Source organism: Poecilia reticulata, chromosome 4, assembly GCF_904066995.2.
Source record: "Poecilia reticulata chromosome 4, P_reticulata-male-v2, whole genome shotgun sequence".
Classification (NCBI taxonomy): domain Eukaryota; kingdom Metazoa; phylum Chordata; class Actinopteri; order Cyprinodontiformes; family Poeciliidae; genus Poecilia; species Poecilia reticulata.
The window spans coordinates 23,776,335-23,794,792 of record NC_088833.1 but is presented as its reverse complement, the minus strand read 5'-3'; the positions used below and the strand labels follow the sequence as shown (position 1 = coordinate 23,794,792).

General features: G+C 39.0%; 2 protein-coding genes across 3 annotated transcripts in view; one reads left to right on the top strand and one right to left on the bottom strand.

The window, feature by feature from the left end:
• Positions 1-768: 768 nt before the first annotated feature.
• LOC103463748 (uncharacterized) lies at positions 769-8,383 on the bottom strand. The gene is made up of 12 exons (XM_008407309.3): positions 8,129-8,383; positions 7,309-7,377; positions 5,838-5,880; positions 5,573-5,721; positions 5,028-5,109; positions 4,088-4,250; positions 3,876-3,970; positions 3,699-3,775; positions 3,508-3,608; positions 2,896-2,984; positions 2,670-2,816; positions 769-1,040 (listed from the first exon to the last, which is right to left on the bottom strand). The coding sequence occupies exons 2-12, from the start codon at positions 7,372-7,374 to the stop codon at positions 886-888; spliced, it is 1,167 nt and encodes a 388-aa protein (XP_008405531.1). The 5' UTR covers positions 7,375-7,377; positions 8,129-8,383; the 3' UTR covers positions 769-885.
• Positions 8,384-11,248: 2,865 nt separating this feature from the next.
• LOC103463745 (importin-13-like) overlaps positions 11,249-18,458 on the top strand; it is a 29,710-nt gene continuing 22,500 nt past the window's right edge. For both annotated transcript variants that reach the window (XR_014087340.1, XM_081606506.1), the window contains exons 1-3: positions 11,249-11,344; positions 11,731-11,817; positions 18,266-18,391. Coding sequence is in view for 1 of the 2 variants with exons in the window: in XM_081606506.1 (XP_081462632.1) it covers positions 11,749-11,817; positions 18,266-18,391 (195 nt within the window). In the remaining variant the exon portion in view is untranslated. The remainder of the gene's footprint in view (positions 11,345-11,730; positions 11,818-18,265; positions 18,392-18,458) is intronic.

Sequence of the window (18,458 nt, the reverse complement as noted above, 5' to 3'; positions counted from 1 at the left end):
CAGGGCCTCATTTTTTTTCTATTTCTGTAAAAAATATTTTGTGGAGGGCCCCCTGTTGGTCAAAGGCCCTTGGAATTGTCCTAACTTTTCCCCATATCCGGCGCCCATGTCGCTAACCATTATTAAACAAGTGAATGACGAGGTTATTCAAAGCGATCTTTAAACAGCTGCCAGCCCGTGTTGGTTCCCACAGTCCTGAATTTGTTGGAACATGTGGACCAAGTCCCGACAGAACCTATGTCTTTTCTTTTTTTTTAAATGGATCTTTTGCTACAAATGATCAAGCAAACACTACAGGAATTGCATTTTAGGTAATAGTTTTTGTTATCTTATTTAAAAAATGAATTTAATTATTTGCTTATTTACAACTTTCAATGCATTTCTAATGTGTAAAAAAAAAAGAAGGCTGAAGTGGTTAAATGAAAAATTAGCACAATTTATTTAGTTTTTGCTTGGTTGTCAGAATAATCGACATAATAATCGATTACTAAAATAATTATCGTTAGTTGTGGCCCTGACAATGTAAATACTTTTTCACCAATTCACTTGAATGATCAACACAAAATAATTTTTTTTAGCCATTTATGGCATAATGTTATTTTCTGAATATGCAACGACCAGCTTCCCCTGTCCCTGCTGAAGAAAAGCCTTGCCATAGCATGATGCTGCCACTGCCATGCTTCACTGAGTGGATTGTGCATTTGGAGTGGTTTGCATCGTTTTCTTTCCCTTTCTCACGGAGCCAGAAAAAGGAAGTGGGCCATACGCTTGTTTGTTTGTTTTTGCAAAGTTTTATTCAGCCTGCATCTAAACGCTGCTATTTTTACTGCTTCCCAGTAGATTACAAAAATATCTTTTTTTAATTTTAGTTCCCAGCATAGTCCATCAGAGGTCTGTCAGACTCAAGTCAGATTCTAATTCTGGGCAGGCATCCTCATCATCAAGGAGATCATCGTCGCCGTCGTCCTCCACGTCTGATTTCGGAGCAGTGAAGTCGCTCTGTGTGGACTTGGCGCTCTGGCGTTTCCGTCGTCGCTGAGCTGGCAGAGACGAAAAAAAGAAGCTGTTAATTTGTGAATGAAAGTAGCTCTGTTTATGTCAATGGGTTGTAAAGCATTCAAACGTTTCTTTCTTTTTTTTTTCATTTTTACCTCCCCTTCTAACAACTGTTTGCTATTATCCAGCTCTCTCTCTCTCTGTGTGTGTGTGTGTGTGTGTGTGTGTGAATGCAAATAATTCTGATTTAACAGTCCCAAATTGCTGTGGGAAACATTTCCAGCACAGATTGTAATCCCTTCCGGGAACGTTACAGGAAGTCTCACGGCACAAGCAGACGCACGCGGGGAATTAAACGATCCCAGAAAGGACCGCTGGACAGGAAACTATCGCTTTCCAGCTTCATCCGCACAAGGAGGAACACAGCGGGACTTTTAACGTATTCCTTTGCTGCCGCACATCATGTGTGGATTTTTCAGTTCTAGTCAAATATTAAAGGTCTGATATATCTGATTTTCTCAGGCCTTTTAAATATTTCAGAGTGCAGTTAGCATGAGGTAAGAAAACGGTTCCCTCCTGGACTTTAAAGTGGCAAACATGCCAAAAATAATTTTATGAACTAAAACAAATACAAAATTGGCAGACAAAGCTTTTTGTTTCACTTTGCGAGTCAAATCCGACGGCATCAGTGGGAGAGGCTGAGCCAGGTGTGTGGGGGAGGCATGACGGTAAACTACAGGTCCCAGCTTGCTTTAAGAAACAAACAAACAAACAAAAAATCTGTCACACTGTAACCATTTGGTCAAACTGTTCTGCTGTTTGTGAGAACAGGTTTATGAGCTTGTCTCGGACGATGCTTCCGAGGAAACGTACAGTTTCCTGTGGTGAAACTGCACCAGAGGAAACTGGTGCAGTTTCCTCGTTTCCTCTGGAAACTGGTGAAACGTGCAGTTTCGCCCGTTTCCTCGGAAACGTGCACGTTTCCTCGGAAGCATTGTCCGAGACAAGCTCATAAACCTGTTCCTTTCAAACAGCAGAACAGTTCGACCAAATGGTTACAGTGTGACAGATTTTTTTTTTTTTTGTTTGTGCATTTCCGGGTGCATTTCCACGTTTTCCTCAAGTTGAAACCACAAACCTCAACGTGTTTGACTGGGATTTTATTTGACGCAAAGCAACGACAGTAATGTGGAAAGAAAAGGATGCGTAGTGTGCAAAAGCTACGCCCAGACAAAATTCCAGCAAAATGTATTACTTTCAGTTGTCTTTCTGTGATTAATTTGATCAGACTCTCTCTTTCTTGCCTACTTAGCAACTCAAGTATCGATAATTTAATTAAAACTTTGTACAGTTTGCTCAGTGTTTTCCGGTTCTGGCACGTGAGTCAATTGTTCTTGTACTTGAGTTATAACTTTAATCCCTCTTACCCACAACCTGTAAAATAAGAATCATTATAGGTAGTAGCAGCATCATTTAGTCAAACTAAACTCCCCTTTTCAAGCCAGACTTTGTGAAATACTTGTATTTAAAAAAGGATTTGTAAAATATTTTGCAAAGCGTCAAAGATTCTCCTCCCACTTCACAATTATTAGCGTTGCTCATTCCTATAAAATGCCAACAACTGAAGTCAAAAACATGGAAAGCAGTGTGAATGGTTTTCTGTAAATCCCTACCGGACTCTTTGTCCTCCAGCCAGGACAGATCATCAGAGCTGATCTCCGAGAGAGTCGGGGTCGGGCTGAAATCCTCCGAGTCTGAATCCGCCTCATCAGCTGTGAGTCCTTTGCTGTGGCTCCGAGGGGCCGGGAGCGGCGGGTCCCCTAGAAAGCGAACGATAACTGTGGTTTCAGGCACGCAGGACTGGGGGACAAAGAACCAGAGAAAAAGAGAGGGACAAACCTGATGTGAGCTGTTGCGGCGGGGACGCTAACGCTTGTCCCCGGTGAAAGAGACTCCTCACTTCACTCTTCAGTTCTGACACAGCTGATCTGTAGGAGATACGACGCGATTTGTGACGCAAAATAAAAGGACGAAGCACACACAGAATGCAAAAACTTTGCTTTTTTCCCCCACACTTTTTCTGCACTTTGATGCAGTTTGTATCAGACAAAAGCAATCGTAAGTTTCACCGTATCGGCTTCAGACAGCTGCATCCTAAAAACTCAAAGAAGCGTTACCGCAGATCCTTCCTCCCAGCAGCTGTCAGGCCTTAAAACCATCACTGCTCCCAGCAAAATCAATTTAAGTGTTTACATCCATGCAGGCATTTGCACAACCTGCTCTGGTGTTATTAATTTTTAAATAATATTTCCGCTGTTACTGCACATCTGTTCTTCTGCATTGATATGCTGTATTGTAAATAGTTTACATCTTTTTTCTTTTTTTTTATGTGAACTTTTCTAACTGTTGCACTTGTTACACCACAATTTCCCCCTTTGTGGGACTAAAAGGGGCATTTCCATTCTATTCTATTGAATTAGTGTAAAAAAGAAAACACACGCTCCCTCGTACCTCATCTGATGCACTTCTTGCTGAGTGAGCGAATAGCGGCAGAGCGTCCTCATCAGATCGCAGCTGTGTGTTCTGCAGCCGCCTGTCAGCTCCACCAGCGTCTGAGCAACAAAACAACCGCTGACGATCAGAGACGACACAAACAACGAGCCTCAAGCAGACAGCGTGTGTGTATGTGTGTGTGTGTTTACCTTGCGGCTGTGTTCACATTGTCTTCTCGTCTCCCTCGCCTCCGTCTGCTGGAGCTGCATGTCCTCCTCCTGTCTCCCTTTCAGACAAGGAAAGCAGAGGAAACATGAGGAGCGCTTTTCCTGTCTGCGGCTGAATCAATGAATCAGAGCCGAGCCGCTGTTGTGTCTACGACTCACTCATTTGTGTTTTCAGCGCGTCCAGCTCTCTCCGCAGGCGTTCCAGCTCTCTCCGCAGGTGTTCCCACTCGTCCCGACCGAGCTTGGAGCCAAAGCTGAAGAAACAGACAGAAAGCATGTCATGTCACTGACAGGCAAAAAAAACCCCAAACAACTTTCGTATCGTTGCTCTCGTGCGATCCGTTGAGGCGGCGGCTGCAGGGGTTTCGCACCTCTCCTTCAGGTCGAATCGCATGTCGTTTCCCCTCGCAAGGCTGCTGAGCTCACGGCCAACTTCTCTCCTCCACTGCTCCATCCTTCGCTCCACCTCTGAACTCAGGTCTGCCCTTTCTCTGTCCTTCTTCCTGAGCTCCCCACGAAGACTCCGCACCTCCTCTGCAACAGCCAGCGATGGGGTTTAATCAGAACAAAGTCCAAATTTAGTTAATGGTGGCAACAGTTGGGCGCCGCGTGCTAATTAGGCGGTGCTGTCATGTCATGGTTATGTGGCTTTTTGTGAATACATACTAAGTATCTTTGCACAGTAAAAGAAGCTGCTGTTGCTGCAAAAACATCACAGAAAAAAGAGGCCCACGTTTCTTTTTCTGCCAGCTACACGTGCTGTGTGTGTGTTTAGAGTCTGTTCTCAGTGACAGAACATAAAACACTCATCATCTATAACCTGCTTGTCATTGGGTGAGAGGTGGGGAGCAGGGAGGAGAAACACACGCACACTTAAACCTAAAAAGCTATTTGGAATAACCGATTACACCCAGCAGTTACATTTTTGGACTTTGGTCAACTTTAACAAAATTGTGCTTTAGAAATGATGACATAGTTTAACACATTAAGATGTCTCTCTCTCTCTGTGGTAGCTACCTGTGGTATTGATGGGTAGTGATGAGTAAAACCTTACCAAATGAAGAAGAATAACTTCCTTGCAAAAGTTTAAACACCCCTGTTCTCAATCATTTTTACTTGTGAAAGTACCCATATAGATACACTCTAGTTACTACTATAATTCTTACATTGCTTCAGGAGTGATGTCTAACAACTTCAAGTTTTCAACTTCTGCTTAATAAAATGAGTCATTGCATGTCGTATGAACAAGAAGATGATGGCATCTAGTAGGAGATTCGGGGGGGAGAAGTTGTAGATGCAGAAGTGAGATACCTTGCAGAGTCTGGATGTGGTACTGCTGAGACTGCTTCTCCCTCTCCAGGTCATTGAGTTTCACTGAGAAGGACTCGATCAGCTGGAAAGCAAGAGCAGGAAACACAAAGGCCAGAGATTTTGTTTTTAGGAGGAAAAAAACAAAAAACAAATCTGATGTCAGTTGTGGCAAAAAAATAGTTATTACCTTTAGAAAGCAGTTACTTTTCACACAGGTTCAGGTTTCTTCGGATGGTTTTGTTACAGCACAAAAAAGCCATAGTTTGAAAACGTCTGGTTGTATTAAATCAGGTAATATTGAAATTAGTTGAATGATCTGAAACATTTAAGTGCGGCAAAACAAACACGAGTAGAAGAAAAGCCAACGCCCGCCACACTTCCAGATTCTTGCTATGAAGAACATTGGAAACCATTCATTCGTTTTGTTTCCAGCTCACAATGCCGAGCGACTTTGTGTTGGTCAATCGCATAAAGAAAAAAAACAAACAAAAAAAACCAAACACCTGAGGTTTGTGTTTGTAACAGGACGAAACGGACACACACACCTGACTCTGTATCTGGAGCTGCGACTGAATGGCAGCGAGGTCAGCCCACTGCACACCCGAACGGAGCGATGAGGGAGGCCTGTTGTTGGGGCGCGCTGCGCAGAAAGAAGGAGGAGGGTCCCAGTGTGAACTTAATCCACTCCCCTTCACTGCAAATGCGAAGCAAAGGTAAAACAAAGTCATCTGAAATGATTTAGTTTGAATAAAAGGAAGCTAAACAAACAGGCGGGAACTTCCCTTTTCAATCCAAAATAAATCAACCTGCCTTCTGCTCCTTTAGGGAATTTCCCAGCAGAGGTCAGTCTTTCCTGTTGACACACAACAACTATTCAGAAATGCAAGGGGGGACAACAAAACTCTCACTTGATTTTCATGGACGTCACCTTGAGGAGCCACCAGACATTTTAAAACTAAGTTGGTTTGGGGGATTTGAAGCGGCTCTACTGCCACCTGCTGTTTTTGCTGCAAAAATTGTAAATTAGAAATCGAGTTAAACTTGTCTTTAATAATGCACATTTCATTCGACAAATGGAGACTCGATGTGCTAGGAAAGAAAAGTAGAATGAAAACAACCGTTGAAAAAAAGATACCGTAAAAACATAAATTGAAGGAAGTGAAGATAGTTAGATAATAATAAGAAAAGTATGCCTAACTAAAATTCTTGAGTATATTTCGAGTTCACTTCAAATGGCTAAAAAGCTAGAAATTGATCCGAAGTCTTGTGAAAGAGAATTTCATAGGACAGGAGCATAATGACTGGCAAAACAAGAGCAGATCTAGAGTTTATTCTGGGTATAATGAGAAAATGTTTTTTTGGAAGACTTCAAAATCAAAACACATAAACGGTACGAATCTGTGCTTCTAAGTCAGGCTGTGATAGAAGGGATCTGACTTTGGATGTGATTCTAGGGTGATAAAATTCAGACCTTGGGATGTGTTTCATAAAATTAAGGTCACAGTCCGAAGTGACACCCAGGCTGTTAACATGCTCACAAGTTAAACCAACAAAGGATTCAGATGTTTTTTCAGATTATCCAGGTCTCAGTTTTCTCCTCATTCTACTTTAGAAACTTGAGTGTTCAGTGTTCAACATTCAACAAGATTGTTTACAAGGTTACCGTTGTAAGCATAAGCACATATACACAGCTGTGTGTCATCAAAACCAAGAAAAATAAATTAAAGAGGGCCAAGAATACATCCTTATGGAAAACTGTGAGCAACATAATCTTTATAGTACACTCACTTGAGTTACAAAGTTACCAATAAAAACAAAAAAATGTTGTACCAGTAAAATATGAAGACAACCAATTGAGAACAAAACCATGTTCAAGGCACCGGAAGGGTACAAAATGATCAACAGTATCAAAAGCGGCACTAAGATCAAGAAAAATTCTAATTAAAATTCTAACGATGATCAAAACTAATTTTCAAGTTATGTTATTGTAACCAGGGCTCTTTTTGTGACGAGGTTGGTTCTAAACCCAGACTTATACGTATCAATCAAGTTGTTTTGGATTAAATATATGTAAGTAGATGATGATAAACATTCTTTTCAAGAAAATGGTAGATTAGGAATTGGTCTGCTATCATCCAGGAGAAATGTGTGTTCTTCCTCAACAGTGGCGTTACGATAGCCGGACTGAGAGCAGAAGCAAAACTTCCGCTGGGAGTCAACAAAACCAAAGGAAGACTCTGCACTGATTAAAAAGTAATGGATAATCCTTGAATGTGCTCACCCTCATCTTAGCGACGCTGCCGTCGGCTACAGACAGGATGGAGTTCAGCTGACTGTCCCAGTTCATATCCTGAGATCGAAGCAGAAAGTCAAACATCACATGTAATTAGTCAAATTGATCATTGATCAGAATCCTTAAGGTTTTTCTAGCAAAAATAGTAGTGGAGCTACAGTAGAGGAGTAACCTGAGACCCAATTTGTAGCAGCTCTGTGATGCAACAGCTGAGTTAGGCTTTCTGACACTGTAAGGAGGATTATGTTGCAAAAGCTTTTGCAACTTAAAGTTGAAATCCAAGATCCTGGATATTCAAGTTGTCTGATAATGTGACAGACTTCGCAGAAATATTTACTGGGTCATGGTTAAGTAAAGTTTTAAAACACAATTTTGGTGTTCCTTTTATTCCTTAGAATCAAACTCTTACTCCAACAACAGAAGAGGCTTCACAAGCAGAAATTCACAAACAAATCTCTAATAAATTAGTTGTAATAAATTAGCTCTGTAGAAACAGGCGTTTATTTTTAATGTGAGTGTAGTGCATGCATAACAAACGTCACGGCATGTAATTATTGATTACATGCATTTTAACTACATTTTACTGTCTTAATAAAGACAATAAGCTGGAGGCTCATTTATTTCACAGCGGTTGGAAGGTAACGGCAGCTCGCTCTCCGCTTTAAATGGGGTCTGAAATCTGCTACATTGTTTCACACGTATCTTAACATAACACATTTAATAGAAATATATTTAAAAAAAACAGGTAAGACGGAATACAATGCCATATTATAGCTTCTATCTTTTATTTATTTTTCTATTTTTTTACCTCAACTGGGGATCCAACTCTTAGCTATGGGGCTCGGTACTCCTCTCCCCGCTGTAATTATTCGCTACGTGAGCAACATGAAGATAAAAGTCAAAGTAGTGGCATGGCAGAGCAGTTAGTCTAACTACAAATCCACAGAACAGACACAAAGCAGCATTGAGACACTTAATCCTTCCTCTCTTTCGGCAGGTCACCACTCAGAATAATTGAACTCCCAGGTTCACTCCTCTTCGTTTTTCTTCTATTTTTGCGTTTTCATACTACAGTGTAATTTCTAGCTGTATACCGCCACCTACTGTACCGGAGTATGCAAGGCAGACACATAAAATACCAATACCTGGAGTCCAGTTCTGACTAGAAATTTTGCTTCCTTTATGTGTTTTCTGTGTTTCGTTTAAATGTGTGCCATGGGTACTTACTAAACACACATTCATATGTATTTTCCCACTTTTTGCTGATCCATTCATTTTTCAGATGAATATTGTGGAGAATGCAAGATTGTATTTTCAATTGAATCAAAATGGCAACTGCCTATCCTAGAATTAAAATGATATATTATCTATTATCCTGCAAGATCAATTAATTATGTTCTGCACACACATAAAACCACTGTAAAAAAAACTGAATAAACAAAACAAGAAGCTTCTCTTTTACATTTGCTGGAAAAGAATCTTGATGATCCCTCAAACTTGAGTAAAACAAACAAAAAGAAAAACTTTTGGGGAGGTGTGTGTGGTGTGATGTAAAAACTTACAGAGCATGTCAACAGCTAAACATAGAGTGTAATGGTCTGGCACTGGTTTGCTCCTTCAGGTAAATTTGACAGTTTTCTTCATTTTATTGATCCATGAATTCTCCTGTCTATCCTGGGGGAGAAGGTCCAGCCATCAGTTTCTAACTTTAAGCTCAAACACAGTTGGATCGTGCAGCATAATGATTAGAAGGATAGCAGCAAATGAGTCACTTAATGGCTAAAATAAATAATTAAACAAATAAAAAGAAGAACAACAAAAAACAATCACACAAAGATTTTAGAGTTTGCTCGTCAAAATCCAGACTTAAATCTGATTGCGATGCTATAGCTTAACTTTAAACAGGTGGTCCATGCTCCGAATCATCCACTGTGGCCAAATTAAAGCAATTTTCCAAAGAGCAGGCCAAAACTCCTCCACAGTGATGCACTCATCCCAGCTTTCTGTGCTGTTCATTTTATCTTCCTCTGATATTGAAATGTTTTGCATCCAAAGGATTTCACAGCTCATTAACTGTATGTGAATCTTCACATACAGTTAATGAAACAGGTCTGTTCCACCATTCGTTATTTACATTTGTTTTCTTAGGTTATAATAAGTTTATTATTCACCCTTCATTATGGTTTACCTACCTCAAACGTACTACTACAGTGATGTCATGCATTGTTTCACCCACATGAAGGCGCCCTTGCCTTGTCCAGACTGTTTGGACAATCTGCTTGTATTAGACATATCTGCATGCCACCAGACTGAAATACATCAAAAAGGAGGATGGACTGAACTTGTAAAACATTCATCTAGTCATACCGACCATATAACGTTTTTACGCTGGAGTCACATTCACACAACCACAAGCAGAACTTCTCGCACCTTAATTTATCAATACTTAGGCGGGTTGGGGCCTTGCTCATGGGCAGATCCACATGTTTCAAAAGAGGAAGCTGAAATAGAACGTTCTCTCACCATCTTGTAAAAGATGGCGAGAGAAGGGATGGATATAAAATGTTTTTAAAAATATTTTTGCTACACATGTCATGACCTCTGCTCAATATACTGTATATATATATTTTTACAATTATTAGAGTCAGAACCTTTTCCTGGTCAAAGAAACCTTCTTATTTACATTTATGCTGTAATATAATAACAACTGACAGTAACAACTAAAAATCACATTAAAAAGCTTGGTGCTTCAATGTAGCACTATAACAGGCTCCTAGGAGGAGCTGTCACAATTGTGCTTTAGAAAATAGGTCCTTATGTACAATTGAATATTTACATCAAATATACCAGTAACAGTATTGTTAAAAATATGCAGGAACATGTATGCTTTACAGTATTATTTACAAAAATGTAAAAGTGTATGGGGATATTCAGTAGTAATGGAAACATACACAATATAAATAATATGTATTTGTAATGGATATTAGGCAATAAACATTAAATGTATGCACGAGTTATGTGCTTAATGGAGCTCACAAATTGGTTCATTAATCATGAGCTTCAAGAACTAGGAGCAGTAATGTTTTTGTTTTATGAAGTGCGCAATCTAGTTGAGCCCTTCGGTGTACATGCGTTGGCTATTGGCAAAGCATAATGAACCTCCAGAAAGAGGCTCATTCTTCAAAATAACTGTAATTTGTTTGTAACTTATCAGAAAAGAAAAAAAATCTCTTTGATGTTAGCCTTGATGTTTGCCTTTGATTTTTGATTTAGGAATGTTCAATGATCTGCACGTAGATATAAATAATGTTCCATACATAAAGAGATGTATATGTTTTAGGACAAACCAGATAACTGTAGAAATAATTAAGAAAACACTTTAAAAGAATAAATGATTTGCTTAACAGGAGAGTTACTCATTCCCTCTTTGACTAGACATGCAAAAAATACAATAGATCAGATCATGTCTTTGCAGCTCATAAACTTATCCCCCCCACACACACACACATTGTTCCAAAGAAATAGGCAGTGACACATTATATAAATTGTTAGAGGATGTAATGGCAAAGTCTAACCTTGTATGGTTGAACACCTTTTTATTCTTTTTCACTGGAAAATCATAGCTGTTTTCAACTGTTTAACCAACTGGTCAATTAGAGAATAAACATAACTCATATTACAGCTGTGCGTCATTACATTTCACACACACACACACACACACACACACACACACACACACACACACATATATATATATATATATATATATATATATATATATATATATATATATATATATATATATATATATATATATATATATATATATATATATATATATATATATATGTGTGTGTGTGTATATTATGATATATATATATATTTCAGTACGTATCCGAATCTTCACTATGCTTCGAATACAGAATTTCCCACAGTTCTTGAATGCATCAAAAAGCTCCTGGTGACGGAGAAGCGGTTGGGAGGGAGCTGCCAGCATCGTCTCATACCGTCGGTGGACAGAAAGGTGTGGAAATGACAGTCCTCTGAGTTTCCCTCAGATAACATACTGCCACTGCGTAGTTTTGATGTTGTCACAATAAGACTGTTTACATAATCGGGTCGTTGCGTGTGTGCGCCTGTGTCCGGTTACATTGCTATATTAGTTAGCTTTGCGTTAGCATAGCCGCTTTCCTGTGTGGTTTTTCTACTGTGGCAGGGCTAGCGACACCAGGCTAAACGTTAGCTTTCCGGTCGGCGTTTCCATGTCATCCTTAAAGCCCAGATACGAATTAAAGCAACGAAAATTAAACAGTCAGACGGGCTCCTGTGGAGAGTACAGCAGTGAAATGTGAGTATCTGTAGCGGGAATTCAATAAGTGAACGCTTCTCTCCCCTTTGCCCGTTTGACAGCTCCGTGTCCGCGGAGATATGGAGACGCCGGGGAGAATAGCAACCACACCGGACGCTCTGGACTTCACGGTGGAAAACGTAGAGAAGGTGAGTCTTCACATGTCAACAACTTGTCTAACAAATATTATGCTGGTAGTTTAAAAAACTACTCTTTTAAAATGGAACTTTATTTCTAATGTAACCACCTAATAGATTTAAATTTTTTTTTTTAGCAATTTAATTGGTAATGTACGGATTATATGGAATTAAAGTGATCAGCTCATGTCCTTGCAATATACAGTGGTTCTCTGGGTCTTGCGTTTTTCTTGTGAGTCACTAGGTATAGTGGTGTGTGTGTGTGTTTGCACGGCCCTGTTAAGTGCCAGGTTGCTGTGATGAATTACCCTTCTGGGCGGCCAATGTCTTGGACATACCAAGGAATGATGAGAGGGAGGGAGGGAAGGAGAGAGAGAGAGATGCTCAGTGGAGGAGCAGGATTGATGGAGGAAGATAAAGGTGAGGAAGGTGCCAGCAGAGGAACAGGAGGGGGCTTGAGGAGATTGGTGATGCGACAGAACTGATTAAAGCCAGATCAGAGGGAGCGATGCACATTCCTGCAGGGGAAATGATTTAGCATCTGGTTTCAGGTGTGATAGCTGCATGGGATTTTGCGTTTTATTCCGATTTATTTCTTTTGAAAATGAGAGCACATAGTATGTATGGTAACCTTGAGTAAAACGGCCATGGAGTTTAGCAAAAAAAAAAAAAACAAAACACCACAAACAGAAATGCATAAAATTATATTATAATTTTATTTTTTTATTATTTTTTTCCCTCTAAAGCTAAAGCGATGTAGCAAAATTATTGCAGTGATAATAATGTTTTATGGAACATTTTATGTATTTCCAGGCTCTACTGTAACATAATTATTACAAGTAAGATAATATTGCATTTTTGTATTTTCTGACAGTTTAGTCTGTCTTCACCTTTACCTTGCCAACTGTGAGTATGAGACAGCTTCACCTTCGTAAGAGTCATGGGAATGATATTGCTATGTTTAGTTTTCACATCATGACTCTCCATGTTTTTCACACACAAAAACATTTACAAAGTGCCACATTTGTCTTTGTATTAGCAAGAGAAAAGTGTACTAGCTTTCTCCGTCCTGGGTGACAAGCAGTGCACTGTGTGCTCCATGTGGCTGGAGAAAATGAGTTCACTGACATCCGTTTGAAAAGACTTTAAACCATGTGACAAAAATGTTTTGATATTGGAACTTTTCAAACCCTTGGTATATATTGACAATCACAAATGTCGCATTTGTAGGCCACTGGGCTTACTCTATTTGAATGCACTCTATCCAAATAAAATAGAGACATGTCAAAAGCATTGAATTAACGTAACAGGCAGTGTCAGCAACAGGATTGCATTTTTACATATAGTATTCAGGGTTTCCCCCAGTGTGTTTTAAACCTGGCGGGCCACCAGGCTTTACTTGTGCCCCCACCAGGCTAAACATTGCTTTTTTTTTTTTTTTTTTAATGTTTGCATTTTTTTTAAGACTTTATAGTTGGTGTTCAAGATATTAATGTTCAAATCTTCTAGTAACACATAATTATCAAGTGATATTTTCAAATATCCTGTAAACTTTCAACTTTTTTTTAACTAAAAAACAATCTCAGCACCATAAATGAATGGGTATAGCTTGGTTATAACAAACATTTGTATCTGCTTCACAAATAAGAAAATACAACACAAATGGCTGCAACCAAGCAGAGACTACTGAACTGTGTGCCTCATCTGCTTTGCATCTTAAAATCTGTCATTTCCTGGATTTTGATAAACCTCAGTGGGGCAATCAGAATAACACAATCCAATGTACATTTTTTCACCTGAATTAGGACCGCTTTTTGAGTCCCTCTAGAATTTAATTATACAATTCATTAGATTTATTTTTATGTATAAGGAAACCTGCAACACACTTTTTTTTTTAATTTAGATGTTATTGCCCTTAAGAACAATTGGAATAGCCTCTCTATATCACTAATCGAATGACGTTACAACAAAATTGTAAAAAAAAACCAAAGGGGCTCTTTTGAGGATTTTTCTTTTTACACCGGTTCATTGTTGTCGTTTCTCTTTTAATGCTTAGAGTAAAATATATTTTTAAAACTGAATAAAATCGGTGTCCACTGTTACAGTGTTGTCTACATGGTGCCGGAGATGATGGTCCCTGACCCAGAGTTTGCCTGTGTCCAACAGAAAACTCTTTGTTTGGTTTTGGGTCCTTTAAAACAAAGTCACACATTGTTGGTATCTCTGTGCATAAAGAACTGGGTTGTGTGCCGGCTTACATTTGTCACTGTACCAAAATGTGTTGCAGAGGAAATGTAGAGGTCATCCTGGGCCGTAATGCGCTGTTGAGATTTTATAATTCGGTCCTGAGGGAGTTTCTGTGCAGTTCAGCATAATGCTCGGTCTGACCTGTCCGTCATCTTGCTCAGGGGTGATTGGCCATCGGGTCACTGTGTGTCGCATTGCAATTGTCTCCAATCCGTCACAGCAAGCTTTAAAAATGAGCCACTATTAGTATCAGCGTCCATTCAGGACTGATTGGACTCTCTACTTTTTACTCCTCTGCTGTTCAGAGTCAGTAGTGGAGCGTTTAACCTCCGTCTTGGAACTAAATTTGATGTTGGCAGCTTTTTGAAAGTCTCATAGTAAAAGCGAGGGACACACAGGCTGCTCTTGTAATACTAGCCACACGAACCTTGCTAATCGTTAAAATAAGATGCTAAGTACAGCTTTAAATGTGGCCTTCGTAGGCATTTTGTCTCTGTGATACACAGCAGCTCTTTGCCTTTGCTCCTAATATAAATAAATAATGAGCACTTATGGCGGGAAGACTGAAAAAAACGTGAATATGGTTTTAATATCTTATAAGATGGTTCCTAAAGAGAAATTAAAGTAAACTGAAATGTTTATCAGAAGGCCAGAACTTTGCAATCCAGATTGAACACCTGACTAGGGTTGATTCATACACTTATGTAGTGCAAGTTCTTTATTCCTTTGTTTTATGTCAGACCTGGGAATCATTTTTTGGGGGGGCAGGTAGTGATTATTCTCTCCGTCTGTCCATTCAGCTGAGCTTTAGAAATAAGAGTGATATGAGACATTTGTTTTGCTCTTGGGCTCAGATCTCATCACTATTGGCAACATCATGCTACTCTTAATTTTTTCTGTCCGTCCGTGTGCTGTCAACAAACACCCACGCACATCCTAAGACAAATAATTCCTTCTTTTATTAATGAAGAAATGCCTACAGGCCTTCGATTCACACAGATAAACCACAAAGTTGCCTTTTTGTCACAGTGATGGCCTTAAGGTTGGTTGAGTGGAAAACTCTCTGATGAACTGTTATCGTGTCAAGAGACCTTTTCTGAATATTTGGATGTAAGCAATAGCCTTATTGATTTTATATTGTAAAAAACTATCTTATTTTCCTTTTTTAGAGTCATTTGGTGTCTGTGTAAATTTGTATTAGAATAATTAGTTGACACAAAAATAGTTCATTATCTCCCTTCTAGTTTGTCCTTTCCCCTGCATACATCGTTATTCTCCATCGTTTACAGCGTTTTTTGAAATTGCGCCGTTATTATGCTACCAATTTCAGTCATATTGTTACAGGCGTTATATGGTTATATGTAGTCAAAGTGACATTTTCCAGGAAATCATCTACTAAACAGGACCATAAAATTTTACCTGTGACCCATCAGAACTTCATAATCCAATCAAAAAAAATCTTCTGTGTCCCGTACCTACTTGGTAGCAGGTTGCTTCAACAACTATGTTCATTGGAGACTCAATTAAAGACCCTATTAAAATTTTCCAGATGGTTTTGAATGTGTTTTACTTAAAAATGTGATGCTCTTTGACATGTAAATATCATTAGGTGGCCTTTTTGAGGCATTTTTGCTTGTCTTCTTGATCAATGATCAATTAGAACAAAAAGGCTTCTTGAAAGACCTTTATAGTTGCAATACATTAATGAACCATTTAATAATCTGACACATACCAATGTATATGAGATTTTATTAAAAATCTTTGTGATATTTAACTGTAGGCGATATTTTAGATGCTGTATTTTCAATTTATCCGGAAATGTTTTCCTCATTATTATAAAAAAAAAAAAAAAAAAAAAAATCTGAATCATTTAAACTCAGTAGTGTCAGGTCAGAGCTGTACAATGGTGGAAAGAACAGGATAATAAGTCACATTAATGTTTGATATGTCTGGCGGTGGTTTTTATTTTTTTGTAAGATTAAAGGAGTGAACTAACCAGTTCGTGCTGTGTCTTTGGTTCTCGATAATGACCCTCAGAAGGGCACGCTGAGCTGTTTGAGATTAGATTCGGAGGGGTCTGCGGTCACAGAGTGGACTACACTAATGATTTGCTGCTTCTTTTAACTCTGAAATAATCACATCCTCATTTAGAGAAAGGCCAGAGTGGAGCTGGATGCCTGTTCAAAGGGCGCCATGATGACCATCCATTGAAAGACACAGCAGAAGCTACCACAAATTTTATTTTTAGCTCAATTGTACCATTTTGTTTACATTAATCCCTATTATGTCCTGGGAAAGTACATCAAAGCCAAGTTTATATATGGGTGAGGTTTTATTCTTTAAAGGGCACAGAATGGAGGGTTTTTTTTGTTGTTTTTTTTCCCTTTCCGAGCACAGAGACCCTGTCAGCCATGAATAAGTTAAAGCTGCAGGCATATTATAAATGCTGCACCTGCTCTCTACTATATATGGGTACCTACAGTGTGTATCCGTTTCCACCCTTACAGATACAAGTGATACCAGGCTCTCTGCAGAAATTCAGCTTATTAACACCCAGTTTGACTTGCTCATAGTCTTGCACAGTAAGGGGAGACAGATAATTGTACAGGATGATGGCAGACTGAGCGATTGCTACCTGATACTCTGCTTCCAGTCGGCATTGACATTGGTTTGATGTTCCTCTTTGCAGCTGCAAAATGTTTTTGTCTGACTCTATTCTTGCTTGACGAAGAATAATTTTTAGTTTTTTATTGTGTTTTCTTTCTTTTTTTTTTTGCAAGATGTTTGATATTGAATGGCAGAGGGCTGGGATGAAATTGAATGCAGAGTGTTGGCTTTAGGGTGGCAGCTGGATGGATGAAATGGAGATCGAAAGATTGTTGGTGGAGGATTTGATGTGACAAGTCTGCAGGGGTAAAAATTCAAGATCAGAAGCTCACAGCATGGATTTTTTCCCCCCCATGTTCTCTGTAAGGCACTTTACTCTGGCTGCCAGAGGTTTTAGTTCACTGGCCGTGTGTATTTGTGTAAGTGTGTTTGACAAAATGTGAGAGAGAAACTGACATTTTTCAAAATCATTATTCCAGCGTTGCCAGAATTAGAAATCGTCTGTCTAATTAATGCCGATTAATCATCTTCTTTACATCCGTCTTGCACTTGCTTCTCTTTCATACATTTTTCTTCGCCTCTCCCCTTCCTTTGTCTTCGTTGCACTCAAGTGCTCAAATAACTCGAAGCTGTGCTTTAAAGAGGGCTGTTTTCAGTTCGTTGCATTCTACTCCGCTCAGGTTTTTGGGGTAATGTGTCTGCTGTGTGTTTGTGCGAGCTCTACTCCAAAGTAACCTCTCTCTCCGACAGTCAGGAGTAAGGCGGACTGTTTTTTTTCCTCTTCTTTTTCTTTTGTTTTGTCTTTGTTAGCTGGCTTATTTTCCCAGACACCCAACGTTTTCACAGTGTCAAGCATAGGCATGGTACCGTATCAGATTCTCATTGGTTGATCACCTTGAGGAGAATATTACGGTTTTATTGGCATTAACACAGGCATTTTAAACATGATCTAATTTCCTCTATTTTAATTAGAAAACTGACAATTACTTCTGCAATTGCTAAAATTGTCACAATTTTGTGTTAATCGCTTATTTGATATTTTAATACACAGACTTTAGCAAAAAACAGAGAATAAAACACATGCAAATATTTTTGAGGAACTTAATGTGCAGAATAGTGTCTCTCTTTCTGTTCTGCTCCTCAGAATCAAACGAGTTTAATGAGCTGATATGAGCTGGTTAATTAGTCAGACTATCTGCAGAGGTAGCTACCCTGCAGTGACTGTTTTTTTTTTTTTAAACATTTGTGCAGCCCTACTATTAAGCAATCATTCTGATTTTTATGTTGATTTTTTGTTCAAATAAAATCAGTTAAGATTCACTTCTACATGTTATTTTGCATAAATGGCATGACTCACTGAAACTAGTTATCAAAGTTTGAGCATCTTATAAATGTCCATCCATACTTCAAGCTGTAGGACCTGCATAATTTCAGCAGTTTTGTTGCTCAGTAAATTCTTGGTATGTCATTAACTGGCCTCTGTCGTGTGTTTTCAGACGTTTGTTACTATAACTTAAGTATGATTCACCTCCTTTATGGCTTTTTTGAAGCATTGATGGTATGGATTAATCTAATTGCTGTGTTATTTCTTTTTTTTTATTTCTAGGCTCTCCATCAGTTATATTATGATCCAAATATAGAAAACAAGAATCTGGCGCAGAAATGGCTGATGCAAGCTCAAGTTTCACCTCAGGCCTGGCAGTTCTGCTGGGCCCTACTAAGCCCCGATAAGGTACATGATCCTCAAAAACTCAATAGCAGCAACAATCTTACATAGAAGGAGTTGAAAGCTTTTGTTG

Coding starts and splice junctions, on each gene's coding strand:
- LOC103463748 (XM_008407309.3), bottom strand. CDS start 7,374: ATGAACTGGGACAGTCAGCTGAACTCCATCCTGTCTGTAGCCGACGGC. Junction 5,110..5,572: donor AGCTCCAGATACAGAGTCAG/GTGTGTGTGTCC, acceptor CTTGCTTTCCAG/CTGATCGAGTCCTTCTCAGT. Junction 4,251..5,027: donor CCACATCCAGACTCTGCAAG/GTATCTCACTTC, acceptor TGGCTGTTGCAG/AGGAGGTGCGGAGTCTTCGT.